At 36.3% G+C, this 15579-nt stretch overlaps 4 protein-coding genes across 5 annotated transcripts; 2 read left to right on the forward strand and 2 right to left on the reverse strand.

The window, feature by feature from the left end:
* The first annotated feature begins 1910 nt into the window (after nt 1–1910).
* On the forward strand, nt 1911–2859 carry LOC105390436 (60S acidic ribosomal protein P1). The gene is given in 3 exon segments (NM_001305504.1): nt 1911–2054; nt 2272–2521; nt 2781–2859. Coding segments are annotated over 3 exon segments (336 nt in total). The 5' UTR covers nt 1911–1982; the 3' UTR covers nt 2795–2859.
* Nucleotides 2860–3241: 382 nt separating this feature from the next.
* On the reverse strand, nt 3242–4515 carry LOC105390435 (28S ribosomal protein S14, mitochondrial). Of its 2 annotated transcripts, none has more exons than XM_038107883.2 (4): nt 4359–4515; nt 4089–4169; nt 3793–4016; nt 3242–3380 (listed from the first exon to the last, which is right to left on the reverse strand). In XM_038107883.2, the coding sequence occupies exons 2-4, from the start codon at nt 4146–4148 to the stop codon at nt 3278–3280; spliced, it is 387 nt and encodes a 128-aa protein (XP_037963811.1). In that variant the 5' UTR covers nt 4149–4169; nt 4359–4515; the 3' UTR covers nt 3242–3277. The 2 variants fall into 2 exon arrangements, with proteins under 2 accessions (XP_037963811.1, XP_037963812.1); XM_038107884.2 differs by lacking the exon at nt 4359–4515 and adding an exon at nt 4298–4322.
* Nucleotides 4516–5062: 547 nt separating this feature from the next.
* On the forward strand, nt 5063–9345 carry LOC105390434 (Fanconi anemia group D2 protein). The gene has a single exon (XM_011561737.3). The coding sequence runs from the start codon at nt 5188–5190 to the stop codon at nt 9220–9222; it is 4035 nt and encodes a 1344-aa protein (XP_011560039.3). The 5' UTR covers nt 5063–5187; the 3' UTR covers nt 9223–9345.
* Nucleotides 9346–13072: 3727 nt separating this feature from the next.
* Nucleotides 13073–14869, reverse strand: LOC105390433 (60S ribosomal protein L10a). Its single transcript, NM_001305501.1, is given in 5 exon segments — nt 13073–13270; nt 13473–13638; nt 13869–14024; nt 14479–14634; nt 14814–14869. Coding segments are annotated over 5 exon segments (654 nt in total). The 5' UTR covers nt 14819–14869; the 3' UTR covers nt 13073–13099.
* Nucleotides 14870–15579: the final 710 nt, after the last annotated feature.

Genomic DNA, 15579 nt, shown 5'->3' on the forward strand with positions numbered 1-15579 from the left:
TGTAGACACTACTGATAGTATGGGACAGAATAGAGAGGAAAAGGATGAAGATGAGTGTGTAGAAGACATATGAGTAGGAGTTGTTAAGTGAAGGATCGAATCAAAAATAACATATTTGTTTAGTAATATGGATTAATGTATGTGATTTGTTTGTAAACTAATTAAGGTTGTGCTTAGAAGTAGCAATAATTGCTAAAATAACGATGTAGATCTTGTTGGATGATTTTGTGCCGTGTTGAAAACATCGCACCTCTGGCCACGCCTTAATGTTAAGATAATATGAGAAATGTTGTGCTACACAATTGTTATACAATAGTATTGGCTTGTTTCAATGGTATGATGAGGACTATTGGTTGTTTATGTAGTAAAGTTGATAGTTTGTTTTCATGACAGGATAATGGTCATGTTACCTATAATTTTTTGTAGCTGGATAATAATTGGATAATTAAGCAACTGAATCATTATGATGATTAATTTCTGTGACAGGATAATTGGTCACTGAAAAGTTTAATGGGAGTAATGGCAGGATAATGGCCTCTGGTTGATTTTGTTTTCAGTGACAGGATAAAGGTCACTGAAATAAAGTATCAGTAACTTTCGATGGCAGGATAATGGTCATCAAAAATATGGTTAGATCAATGGCAGGATAATGGCCATTGGTTAATTTTGTTTTTAGTGACAGGATAAAGGTCACGCAAATAAAGTTTTAGTTATTTTTGATGGCAGGATAATGGTCATCGAAAATATGGTTAGTTCAATGGCAGGATAATGGCTGTTGAGTAGTTATTTAAATTTTATTGTATAGTATGAAACTAATGATTATATAATTTTCATATTTTGTGTTCAGCTACCTACTTATTGCAGATTATTAATTTGTTTACTTAAACATTCACGAGGACGTGACTATGAAGTCAGGATGGACGAATCTGTTAGCTATTATTGTTAAAATTACTATTTTGTTTAAGTTTATGTTAAAATTTAAGAATATCTTAACCAATATGGAATATTTTAACTATAATCGAGTATTATAACTATTATTTTGTAACTGATATTGATATCGATACTTTTTGTATTTTATTCGAACGGCCACACTGAACTGTCAGTTATATTTTTTTTAACGAGTAGTGGAAGAGCGATATTTTATCAGTATCGGATTTTCATTCTGGCTGTAACCGTTAAGCAGACAACACAACTGTGAAAATAAAGGAACGTGAAGTGAATTTGGATGTTTTACTTTGAGCTTCTTTCACATAATACAGGGCAGATTCCAGCAACGAAGGCCAACGAAATCCGTTCGTTGGCCTTCGTTGGGCCGGTCTGTACGCAGCTTAAGAGTTCACGAAGACACAGCGATGCGGGCGGCGGAGAATTTGTATGTAAGGCCGCATCCACGAGACCAAAAAGTGGAGTTTTTTTTATGTAAACCGCGCTATCTGCCCGCACCATCCACTCCGCCAGCAATAATAGTAGCGCTCCTCCCGGCGCAATCTGTCGTTGCCGTGAACGTAGCCTAAACCGCCCGCTGGCGTCGTGCAAACGCCTGAATTAAATTTAATTTATATATTTCCGTTTTTATTTCAATTTACAGCTTGGCAAATAACGATATAATATAATCGCAGAATAAAGACGCCGACACACTAGCGGACGCTGCTGTCAGCCGCGACTGATAGTGTACACGGTCTGTTGAGGCAGTTCGTGCCAGATCGCTCTCGGACGTCTTTGTCGTTCAGCTTTCAGACGTCCGAGCGTCCGAGAGAGATCAGTCGCGGCTGACAGCCGCGTCCGCTAGTGTGTCGGCGTTTAAATATTGTTTTTAAAATATATTGTCTGTGAATCGGTGTCATTTCTGGACGGTTTGACGTTTTAATGTCATCTGTCAGAACGCAATAAAATCTTTCTTTTTCTCTTCACTTTTTGAAGTCAAACGTGCTTGTTCTCTTGCAGCTAAGGCCTTTCGGCGACTTGCACAAATATTAAATAAAATGGCATCCAAGGCTGAATTAGCTTGTGTGTACTCCGCTCTCATCCTTGTCGATGATGATGTCGCCGTTACCGTAAGTAAAAAGTTATTCGATTGTTATTATAATGTTGATTCTTCTCTTCTAGGTTATTCGTACACATTGTAAATCCATGTTAATCCGATTTTAGGTCTCGAATTTGTTAATTATTCAACGTCAAACCAAGAAGTTATAAGGTTTTCGATCTGCCCAGCCAAGTATTTTGATTGTTAATGTATTTTACCTCAAGCTAAGCTTTGTTTATGTTTACCAGGGTGAGAAGATCTCGACAATCCTCAAGGCCGCTAACGTGGACGTCGAGCCCTACTGGCCCGGCTTGTTCGCCAAGGCCCTGGAAGGCGTGAACGTCCGCGACCTGATCACCAACATCGGATCAGGAGTGGGAGCCGCCCCGGCTGCCGGCGCCGCCGCCGCGCCCGCCGGTGCCCCCGCGGCCGCCGAGGTCAAGGAAGAGAAGAAGAAGGAGGAGGAACCAGAGGAGTCTGACGACGACCTCGGCTTCGGTTAGTCTCTTCAACTTTACATCACTATTCTTAGATAAAGCAATTCCTCACACTAGAACTGTTGTTGGAAGAATAATTTGTTTTTGTATTGTTGCAATTTCTAAAGCTCACCTGCAATAGTGCCATTCCATGATGTTTAGCATGTATTAGCTTCTGAATCATATTTATGATTGATAAATTTACTCCTGAGAAAGTGCAATCAGTCCATTTCCCTATCAATGTTGAAATCAACATATTCTGATTGTGTTTTTTGTTTCAGGTCTCTTCGACTAAAGGAAAAGCTTTTACGTTCCAGTATCTGCTTAAGAAACTTTTAGTTGTAAGAAAAATATGACTTAATAAAAAAATATTAAAACTACTTATGTCTGTTTTTGTCCTAATTTTTCATATTATATCTTCACAAAATAAATACTAACAGGTGCTATTGGTAATGCCAGTTAACTTTTCCACCACATGTGCTATGCTATGGCATGCATTTGACCATTCATTGTTCCACATAGGTACCGATAATGGTAGAAAGGCACCTTATAAAAGTTTTTTTTGTATTAGGTAAAATAGTTATATTGTACATATAGCGTGTGCAGTTCAATAGAATCTAGTTAAAGATACCTATTAATTTATTGTTTTTTGTAACAGGTTAGTCCAAATACATACATATAATTTTTATGGGTTTCTTATACAGTATACCTTCCTAGCTTTGTTGATAAATAAAACAAAATATACACTAAACTAATTTATTACTATACAACAATAAAATTAACCCCACATAGCTCTTTGAACTCCAGAAAGTTTATTGTAATCTGCAAGAGATCTCCATACAATTCTGCTCATTCGCCATTCCTTTACAATTCCACGTGGTCTGTAAAAAACATAATAGGAGGGAATTTAAAATATACTCTAGAAAAGGACAAATGGTACTCAGCTCTGTGCCATAGTTATGCCTAGTGCCAACCTTTGTTTATGATACCTATGAGGTAAGTGTAGATCTGTTAAGGTATATATCATGTCTAGTTTCCCTGAATGAAACAAAAACAAACAGATTAAGGTAGTAATGGAGTAATGTTTATAACTGAATCAGCAACTCCATCCATGTTTTTTAATGATTTTAAAAACTTTGCACCAAACCTTTATATAGGAATAGAGACAAACTGTACACCCTTAAGTGCAGTGGAGTGTTACAATGAAAATATGCCCAAGGTGTCACTGTATCACCCCTATGTTATAGGATGTTTGCAATCTGTTTGATCCATAAAATATTCAAATTAAGTTACCTTGATGTTACAACACATCTGTTGTTAATCCTGAGTGGAGTAGCATTCAATTCGAATTTATTTATTTCTTTGTCAGCCATTTCTCTGATCTCAATTGGCAGGACATCATTCTTCCTAAGTGCATTAATTCTTGTTCTTTCAAGGAAGTGTTCAGCACTCATTCGGCGTCGCTTGACATCTCTCACCATCATCCAGTTAGACCATTTATTTCGTACTTGTTGAAACTGAAAAAGATGAACTTAAATCATTGGTGAAATAGGTTATGTGTTATTACCTGAGTAAGAAGTATTTTTTACCCCATATCCAGGAACATTTTGTGTCTTCCAGATGAATTTACTCAAGGATGATATATTCATATTGTTGATTTCGTGCCAACGCTGAAATTGAAAGGTAGTAATTAAATAAAGGAAAAGAAGTTTATATAAGTCCATCAACCAATAAACATATTAGTAGATTTTTATACATTTGTAACCAAAATTTTCCAATATAATTTGGGAATACCTACAGTCACAAGCGGTGTACCCACTTTAAATAATAATATAAATAATGAATCAAATAACCTGTACCTGTGTATTGTATTTCTTTAAAGAATGTCGAATCGAAATCAAATTTTATCAAATAGGTACTTTAGGTACTCAGCTCAGCTGTCACGCTGTCAGTGTCAGCTTGGTGTCAGCACTTGGTCAGCACCTGTCAGCACGAAGCACCGACTTGGCACCAACTTGGCACCGACACTGTTTTCTCTATGGTCGCAAGACTTAAAAGTACGGCAAACAGACTACAGTCGTCAAAATATGGTCAAAATATAATATGCCCGTTAGGACAGCTACACAAATGAAATACATAAAAAGACACATAATCTGGCTTATTATTTAACGCCCGAAAGAAGAAAGAACTTTTAAAGCACGAAATTGCTTATTGTTTAGATTTTTCATAATTTAGGTTGGACACCAGCTGTTATCCCATACATTTTGGAGCTGTCCAAACGGGGCTATTATATTTCGACGACTGTAAATACCTGCGTACCGTACGCATCTGTCTGTACGCATCTCAAACGCATTACATCACAATAGTGTAGTGAGAGGTTCACACAGAAGTATGTTAACAACGCTACGCTGGCTGAAACTGTAGGAAGGTATAAAGTAACAGGGTTGTTGGACTTTGGAATGTGTTTTGTGCCGATGACTCCCTGAAAGCGAGGCTGTTATTATTCTGAGATGTCAGACCTCCAGCCTACTAAATCGTTCTGTGTCTAAAAGTTTCATCTGTCAGTGTCACTTTGTTTTGTTTTGGCCGTTTTCGCGCTGTTTGTTTGTATAGCAAATTTTATTTAGAGTTTCTTTATGTAAAAGTATCAGAAAGATAAAAAGACGAATAATCTGAATAATACTAGAAATGAGTTCGAAAAGAACTAATGGTGATGATGGCAGTCAATCGAAAAGGATTAAAACCATTGATACCACCAATAGCGCATTCCAAAAGTTACTGAAAGAAAGTGGCTTGACTATAAAATATTCGCCTGACAAATGCCTGGCTTCAGAAGAAACTATTCACATAGTTCGCAACATAAAGAAAAATCTACAGAATCAGTTTGATTATCCCAGGAATGTATCAGAAGTATTTAATTGCTTTTCCAAAGAATGTCAAGATTTGGATGTATTTAAACAATATCTCTTTCCTAACATCGTAAAGCAATCTGAAGACACGCATGAAGAATATCCTGTAAGTGATAGTGTAATAAAAATATTGCTTAGTGTTCCCATAATGCAAGACAAAATTATTGAATTGATGTTTGAAAAAGCTATGGATTTAGCTGTTGAAAACAAGTGTGGCCCGTGGATTCAAATGATTCTGAAGTGCATTTCTAGCTTGGACACCATAGTTAATACTGAAAAAATGTCTACAAACCTAATTGATTTGCTTGATGTTGCAAATGAAAATATAGTGCGTCTAGAAATTATAACTGCTATACCAGACATTATTGGAGACCAAGAGCATCAGAATATAGCAAATGAAATGAGCCGATTTTTAAGCGAACATCATGAGCTTATCCCAGCTATTTTAGACTGTTTAACTTACCTGTGCCTGTCTGATGAGCAGTGTGAACAACTTCAGAAGAAAACATTAGATTTGCTTACAAATTTGCCAAAGTGCAATTATTTTCCAAATTTCATAAACTTCTTGTTAATGTCTGGTCGCATGACAGATACTAGCTGCTTGGAAGCTATACAAGGACTGCGTAATTCCCTTGGATGGCCAACTACAGTAGCCACTGCCCAGGAGATAGCTACAAGTCAGGTGCTCACTGCTCAAGCAATTAGAGCATCGGCTGTAGGATCCAAAGCTGTAGGAAATTCATGGATAAAAGCAATATCACTATGTAAAACTGCTACAGACCACAGACCAATTGATATAATCATACTTATTTTATTGTACTCTGCTAATGAGGAAAGACAAAAACAAGTGGAGAATTTAATAAAGAAGCAAATAAAAATGAACATTTTGAAAGAAAACTTACTTGATGATGCATTTGAAAAATACAAACCAATTTTAAGGGAGCATTTACACTATATAATTGAGTTAGCTAACTCACTTTTAAAAATGAAGTCTGATCCATTACTGCAATCATTTGCTTCACACATCTATGCCCTAATGTTATCTGAGTTGGATGAATGTCGTCCTACAGTGATTGCTGAACTACTACAGCTTGGCCTAGACTGTAAGCAGAATGTAATGAATATATTGCTCATTTTGACAAATGTTGCCAACAAAGATATGTCCTTACTGAAACCCCAGAGCCTTCAAATGCTTACACTATTAGATAGAATGGATGGTATGTCAATTACTGAGATAAGAGCTGTTATGAATTTAGTCTGTGGTTTAGCATACACATTTGAAAACTCAATTATTAGAGATGATATTCATATGATAATACGAAAAGAACTAAGCAGCTCCAGTCCCACAATTAAAGTTCAAGGCATTCTGGCAGGTATTTATGCTATCAAATACCTAATGGCTAGCACGGACCATGAAGATAATACCGTGGATTTTCCTGATGATGTAAGTTATAGTTCAGTTAATTATCTGTCTGAAGGACCTCTAAAAGAAGCTGCCCAAATTATAGAACTCATAAGCAGAAGCACAAAACAGTTTCCAGATATGTCTGCTTTCTTCTATGATGAGCTTTCAGAAGTTGTGTCAACTGCAACCCATATCAACAAACATTTCATGTTGTGGTTGACAGATGCAGTAACGAATGATTTACAACAAAACTTTATAGTAGACTCTATACCAACGGAACACAACAATAGCTTAAAACTATCAATGCAATATTGTCTTAACAGTGACAGTGAAACAGATGAACTAATAGCTATTAATATTGGAGGACTAGCCACAGATTCCAATTCAGAAATTAATGTTAGTATACTATCACCACTCTTCCAACTGATACAGACATTGCATTACAAACAACATAATGGCAATCTCTCAAGTATAGATGCACTACTTGGTTGTCCTGTTGTGATGCCTAAATTGGATATATATTATATTGAGGACATGGACAAAAAAAATATATCTGACACCTTAGACTGTTTAGTTCATTGCGCTAATTGGTTTAGAGAATTACTCAATGCCTTTGCAACACAAAATGACGAAGCTCTAAAATCGAAAATTCTATTAAGAATACTTAATCTTGAAGAATTAGAGACTTTGATAGGACAAGTCCTTTTGAGAAGCAAAATTTCGTACAAAGCACCAGCTTGTACTTTTGATATGCATAAATATACAGGTGAAAATCTTGATAAAAAAGCAGCTAAAGCTCCTCAACCTAGTCAAGCGAAATCCAAAAAAACTATACAAGAAGAATCAGTTTTACTTGAAGTTGATCGCACACAAGCCACTCAAACTAACAAAAATTCAAGTAAAAGCAACATTGAATATATTCAAAACATTCCTCTTAGGACCTTGAGTTTGAAATTACTTTACCTTTTCAAAAATGATTTATCGCCACAAAGCGATCCTGAAAGTGAATTAAATATTAGAACATTGAAATTCTTGCTAAAATGCGTTAATAACAACTTGGACACAATTCTAATGTCGAAAATAAAAAAGACGACATTTCTTACAAAGCAAGAAACTATTTATGAACCTAAAAAAGCCGAAGAGTGTGTTAAGAACTTCCACGAAGTTCTGCCAAAAATAATGGAACATTTGAAAATTGTAACAACTTTTATTGAAAGTACACCACCTGAATCTTTGCAAAATGAAAATGGCACAATAACTTCTGATATTCTGGATTATGTTGAATGCTTGGAAAGTATCTATAAAATGCTGTCCATCTATGTTAAATGGCTTGGTTTCAAAAATAATCATACTGCTGTGTTAAAAAGTTCATTAAGAATTATGGCAAACAACAATGAAACGTCTGCTATTGTTTCACTCAAGGATTTGACTGTAGCTGTTGCTAAATATTTCCAAAAACATGAACCATTTTGTCTACAGTTGTCAACTGCATCGTCTCTTATTGAATTGTTATTGGCGATAAGGGAGTACTCTGATAATTCAACCGTTTTAAATATATTGAGGGATTTGTCCAATATATTTTTGTGTCGATTATGGAGAAATTCTGACGGTGCTCTCGAGAAAGGTTTACTTTTTAACCAGTGCATTGATAAATTGACATCAATTTACATGCTTAATAAAGAAATTGTGGCTTTGAAAAATCTTACTTTACAATTAACCAGCGATATTCAATATTTAAAGACTAAAAATGATACGCTGAATACTCTTAAATGCATCAGCAAAAGTAACTTTCCGATATTATTCAGAAGTTTGGGAACTGCAGTTTTTGAAGCGACCAAGTTTAAAATAAATAAAGGTCTAACAAATGCGGAACATTTAGATTTGTGGAAAGATGTATTTACAGTGCTCCAATACATGACCGATATTTCGAAAGCTCTAGACAGCAGAAATAATTTGTCAGCCTTTTTTAAGAAATCCCTACCCATACTGAGACTATTTTTGACACAGGGTGTACCAATAATAGAAATACAATTTAAAGATAATACTCAGGAGGTACTAGAAATTTTAAAAATACTGCAACGGTCTACACGATTTCTGCAGTCTCTGTGTTGCCACTCACGCCTGAAGAAAGACTCTGCGCTTTTGTCGAAAGTTCCATTGATGAGACAGCTTTTAGAAACTCTTATTTACAAAGTAAAAGCTGCTTTAGCTGCTAACAACTGTTCTGAAGCATTTTGGATGGGGAATCTCAAGAATAAAGACATTCATGGGGAGATTATCGCAACACAGCAGAGCATAGAGGATGGAGAATCAGTAGAAGATTGCGATGACCAGCTCCCCGTCGACAGCGATGATTCTGATGAGGATATGCTTAATCCTGACTCGAAAAGTATCAGTGATGTACTTTAAGGATATTTACAACGGGGTACCAGAGCTGGTACCTGTACGTAGCTCTACGTACTGGTTGAATAGAGGTTCTTTGAGTAAGAAATTATATTATCTTTATCATAATAAACGTAACGTTAAATCCAACTCGCATTTTTTGTTAAGTCCCATTTAGTATAAGTAAGTAAAATTAAAACTTCCATGTAATTAAATTAATTTTTTGAGCTGTAGCTTTTTACTTAGCCTAGTTAACTAAGTATGTAAGTATATTGAATTTTATAATAGGCTTTCATGAAATTTAAATAATTAATTAATTAAACCTGATTAAACCAGATAATTCGTTAGGCAAGAGGCTGCTGCGATAAGGATTTGTATGACACAACACACAGGTGACTTCTAGACCGCGGCATCCTCTTGCCGATGCTTAACGTAGTTGTCCACGCTGGTTGGCTATGGTCGTCGATTCTCCTACTAAATATACCATGGTAAGATGCCGGATGCCGCGGCCCAGAAATCATCATATTATAGAGCATAATACCATATATTATTGCATTGACATAATAATATATGTATTAGTGATGTAACGAATATTCGCATTCGCGAATATTCGCATTCGCAAAATTTTGTGCGAATGTTTTGCGAATATCAGTTAGAAAAAAGTATTTTAAAATAATGGTAACTGAACAAAATCAAAATCCATTCGTCTATAACCTTTTATTACAAGTTACCCCCTTTATCACATTTCGAGTCTTTATCATTTGGCTTTTTTTTAAAACATCGGTATTGAAACTTTAGAAATATGTAGTTAATACAAGGTGGGCCAAAAGTAATCGCCCTATTAGAAGTTGATCTCATTTGTACAAATGGCCGCCAATTTCAAATTTGTTTTGATATTGGTGGACTAGACAAATGCAGAATTCAAGTTCAGAAGCCATGGAGTGATATAAGTACTCCTCAAGATCGCGGAATAATTGTGTATACTTATTCTGTTTTCGGGACGCTTTTTTTCGTTTTATCTGTCATTTTTCCCTGCAAATTCACCCGATTTTGCCGTTTGACACGGTTTTTGAGGGGTTTTTTGAAGACCCGTGTTTAAGCCCGTGTCTCTGGAAGCCCTCAAGGACAACATTCGACACGAGTGCGAGAATCTGTCGCCCGAAGTTCTCGCTGGAGTGATGAGAAATGCCATAAAAGGAGCCCGTATGGCAATCAATTGTGACGGTGCCCATTTGGCCGATATCATCTTTTAGACTTTACCAATAAAATTGTAAAGGTTCAAATAAACATAATCAAAAAACAAAATCCAACTATTTCATTTAGAAAAACAATGAGAGCCAAACAACATCGGATGACTTCTATTGGTCCACCTTGTAGTTTCATAAGACCTAAACATACACTCACGTGCAAAGAAACAGTTCCACTTAAAAAATACAGGTATCAGATAGAATTTTTTTATTCAATATTAACGTTTTTAGTTGCTAATATTCTGATGCGTCGTTAAATGCACTTAAAAGTTGCAGAAGCCGTTATTTAGTATTTTTTTGCGCTTAGGAGTAATTTGGCGTTTTTCTTAAGAGGAGAGTATAGCACTTGCTCGTCCATACAAAAAGAGAAAACGTTTTACTACCTCTAAATATTATCCAATCTCCATGATTTTTTAGTATATTATTGACACAAGGAATAACTAGGTTTATAGCTTTTTCTTTTTTCGATTTTTTTTATAGATTTAAACTTATAGGCACCTCAAATAACGTATTTTTTGTATGTTGAATCAAACCATTGGTTGAACAATGACAAAGTTTTTTTTTTTAAAAAGCGAAACCTATAAACCTAGAGTATATTATGCTGAAGCGATTGACACCAAAATCTAAGAGATTGTTTGATATTTAGTTAGTGTAAAACGTTTTCTCCCGAAACCAGAATTTTATTAAGAAAAGTAGCTATTTTCAGTCGCGTGCTGCAGTGCATCTCTATCGCACCCGTGCCCGGGGCATGAGAGCGCAAGCGAACATTGACGAGCTGTCATGGCGTTTACACAGATAGGTTTTCGCGAACGATAACAAATCTTTTCCTAAATACCTATTTCGCTAGAATCGCGAAGGTATACTCGCCTCTTAATGGATCTTTTTCATTGCCCATGAGTGTAAATAAACAAACAAAAAGCGTATTTTGACAGTATACCTATAGTGTCAGAGCAAGACAGCCATACATTTAAATATGTTTAAATTCTTCGTGTAAATAGCCCTCAGAAACTGCACACAGTCGCAATGTGTCGTAACTGTTAAGGAGCTAAATAAAGTTTTTAAAAAAATGCGTCTAGTATTGTTTACTCTGATTCGGAATGCACCTTGAACGGAACGTACCACGTTCAGTACGAAACTGTTACCAAATCATACAAATAACGCCAAATTTGAACACAAACTGAATATTCGCATTCGCATTCGCATTCGCGAATGTCGATTTCAGATATTCGCATTCGCATTCGCATTCGCGAATGTCCAAAAACACACATTCGTTACATCACTAATATGTATGTCCATGCTTAGGCATCATAGGTAAATGCTGGAGAGCGAGCGCCCCCTCCACTCAGGTCGCTAGCTAAGTTTGAAATAAACGAACGAAGCAAGGCCACAAAATAATAACTAGCAGGTACCGCAAGGCTCGAATTTCACTTTGAGTACCCTTTTCAGCAATCAAATGGCCCCAGCATAATTAAAGTGATTCACTATGCTGGGGCCACACTACCGTGATATTATACAGTAAAAGTAAGTAAAGTAAAGTAAAAATTGTTTATTTGCACATAAAACACATAATAGGTACCTAAGTAAAATTTAAATCTTATTTTACAAAACAAAAAGTATTCTTGCGCACATCTTACATTTAAAATCACAAAATGAACAGGGGCCCCCGAACTAGGCTTTGCCCGTATCTCGGGGTACCATTAAAATCAAAATCTTATTGAAAGTAACATCAGTAATATAACATAAAATGTAATTATTCTAAAAATATATATATATTTAATCAGTCTTTTAACTGTAACACATTATAAAAATAGAACAGAACAGAAAATAATAAATTATTGTAATGGACTAACTGCAAATTGCACATCTTATTCTATAATAACCTCAGTAGAGGCATAATCTAATTTAAGTAAGGACTCTTTTAACTTAATTTTAGCTTCAGAAACATACAATGAAATATAAACCTTGTTTAGTGATCAAATTCCACCTATGATTAACGTCCATTACCGCGGTATAACGACATACTTATTACGGTAGTGTGGATCGCCCATTATTACGGATATATAAATCCCCAGTTCCCTGTTGTAGAGTAGTAGATATAGGTAACTAGCTGTTCCCGCGCGCTTCGCTTCGCCTTAAAAAGTTTTCCCGTGGGAATTCCGGGATAAAAAGTAGCCTATGTTCTTTCCCGGGGTCTAGACCGTATGTATACCAAATTTCATTCAAATCCATTCAGTAGTTTTGGCGTGAAAGAGTAACAGACAGACAGACACAGTTACTTTCACATTTATAATATTAGTAAGGATGTGGTTGTGGAAGGTAGGTGGTTCCGAAAAGGCGAATTCACCAATGAACTAATATAACACTCAAACATTGTACTTAGCACTTTTCGCCAGTGTTATTTTAGTCCCAATGTAATAGGGGGCTGGCCTATTGCCATTTTACGGGCACCAAGACCAGAGAACAAATATCTGCCCCAGCCGGGAATCGAACCCAGGACCTTTGGCTCAGTAGTCAGGGTCACTAACCACTACGCCATTCGGTCGTTGAACTAATATAGTAGGTAATATTAGTAAACACTACTAAGGCCCTAACGTGTGTTTAACAATGGAGTCAAGGAATAAAAGAAAAACTTTTATCAATAAATTTATTACGTCAGCTTAGTACAATCTCTGGGGGGGTCCCATGGTAGACTTCATGTGAAGAGACCTGACGTTCTGCCAGTGCTTCTTCAGCAGGGACACCAGGAAGTTGATGGAGAGATGCACGTTCTGTGCCAGCTCATCGGGGGTCATGTCCACGTGGCCAACAGCTACAGACAAGCAGAGAACCTGGAAACAACAAAAGTCTCATTTAATATAAATCGGTTTTGAACTCACTTATCATGTTCCATAAATAATGATCACAAAATACACCTAATTAGGGGCTTTGCAGTTCAATAGACTTCAGTAAAGTAAGTGCAAAGATAGAGCTCTGCATAGTCTGCATGACAAATTCAAAGAACAATTTACACAAGTTCTACAATTTAATTACCTTCTTCATCTGGAACTTGATGGTGGCCTTGACCTCATCAATCTTCATGGACATGGACTCCTGGTGGGAGAGCAGACCAGGGAACTTGCCGGCCTTGTTCAGACCAGGACCCAGCAGACGGGGAATCTGCTTGATGAGGGACTCGGAAGCAAGGAATGCATCATACCTGGCAATTAACAACATTATAATTAGCATTGTTCTCTGCCAAGATTCAATTAAAACTAAATAGCTTGCTGCTATTTTCAAAGGATACTGATTTATGAAGTCTTAATTTTAAAGAACTACAATCCAGTGCATGTAAACTAAAGGTTTTCTTTGGCTTGACTATTTCACAAAGAATCATAGGTTGGTGGATCCTTTTCAGCTCAGTAACTGTTACAAATAAACATGACTTACTTCTTGGCTAGTTTCTTAACAAGCTTCTTGTTCTTGTTAAGTTTTTTCAGGGCTTCAGCATCCATGCATGGTACATCAGCCGCCTTGGCTTCATCACAGTGCTGCTGGTCTCCCAGGACACACACCTGCATCTTAGGCCTAGGGATGTACTTCAGCCTGGAAGGAATTATTGTGGTATTTAATTATTTATGTAGGTTAATTCCAACTTTGTGTATTTAGAAAATATGGAATCAGTTGAGGTTTGTCATCAATATCAACAGATAATACATGCAATTTATAGCATCATTTAGGTATACATACATAGGGCAATACCCCATTCTGTAAATAGGATAGATTAAAATTGACCATGTGCCTATTTTAATAGACATGATGAATGTATACCTTGAAAGAACTTAATAACATACGTATTTCTTACCACAACACCAGTTTACATGATAATTGCGGTGAGCTAAAGCTAACCTACCCGTTATTTAAAGACTCTGGGTGGAGTCCCGTCAGGAGAGCCTGACTCCCTGTCCAGACACATTTTAGTGAAATTTCAACTATAAAGTTTAACAGTTCAGGTGTTCACATTATATTCCACGAAAATGCTCTTTCCAGGTAAACGTACTTGACGGTGCCGGAGAAACGCTTGTCCTTCTGGGGATCATAGTTCTTCAGGCCGATTTGCAATTCGACAGTCTCCAAGAAATTACGTTTCTTGTCCTTTGAATTTTGGAGTACGGCATTGACGCACTCGTACAATGTATCACGAGATACTTTAGACCTGAAAATAGAAATGTTTGAACATGGGTTAAGAGGTTATGTTTCGTACAACTATTCAAATAAAAGTCAACAACCAAAAAATATGAAAGCGATTACGTAGATACAGAGCTAAAATATAAATTAAATACAGAATTGATGAATAAATATTCATACAGTAAGAGATTTATAAGGATTACTTACGACATTTTACGAGGAAAACCTCCTTACTCAAGAACGTCAACCAATAAAAAGAACAAGAATAAAAAAAGAACAACTGTCAATGTCAGTTCTACCAACTCTGTGACTCTGTGGTCAGTTCAAGTACAGACTACACATTGGTAACAAAAATTCACAGAATAAAAAGTGTCACAAAATACTTATTCTAAGCATGAGGTTTCCCATCATCACCCACCTAGAACCGACTATAGACCGTTTCACCGGATAATTAATATGTATAAACCCTTATTACATTGGAATAAGGTTGGATTTTGTCTTTTTAAGTCATGTTATTTGATGAAACGCTCTATAGTCTATATATAGGATCATATTTGATATTTTAACTATTGTTACTATCGCGATTCGTGTGAATGTGCTTGCTTGCAGTTGTTTTCGTGCAAATGCTACAAATAACGTATGTGTAAATAAGAAGGATGCTTAAAAGAAAGTTGCATATTTATTATTTTGTCGCTCTTTGTCCAAAACAAGAGTGTTAGGTGACCTTGGCTGGGGATAGCGTGGAAATGTATGTTGCCAAGTGGCCCCCTGTAGGGCAGGATCGCACAGCCACCATCCATACTGAAACAAATAGCGTAAGATAAGTAGGTACTGTCCCACTGGCAAATAAGTTTAGAAAAACGGAAATGGAAATAAAATACAAATCGGTAGGTACTAACTTGGTACTTACCGTCTGTAAAGCCAAATAATACACTTACATCTATAGAACTAGTTGGAGGCAGTCTGTACATAT

The sequence above is a fragment of the Plutella xylostella genome, chromosome 15, assembly GCF_932276165.1.
Source record: "Plutella xylostella chromosome 15, ilPluXylo3.1, whole genome shotgun sequence".
NCBI classification, from domain to species: Eukaryota; Metazoa; Arthropoda; class Insecta; order Lepidoptera; family Plutellidae; genus Plutella; species Plutella xylostella.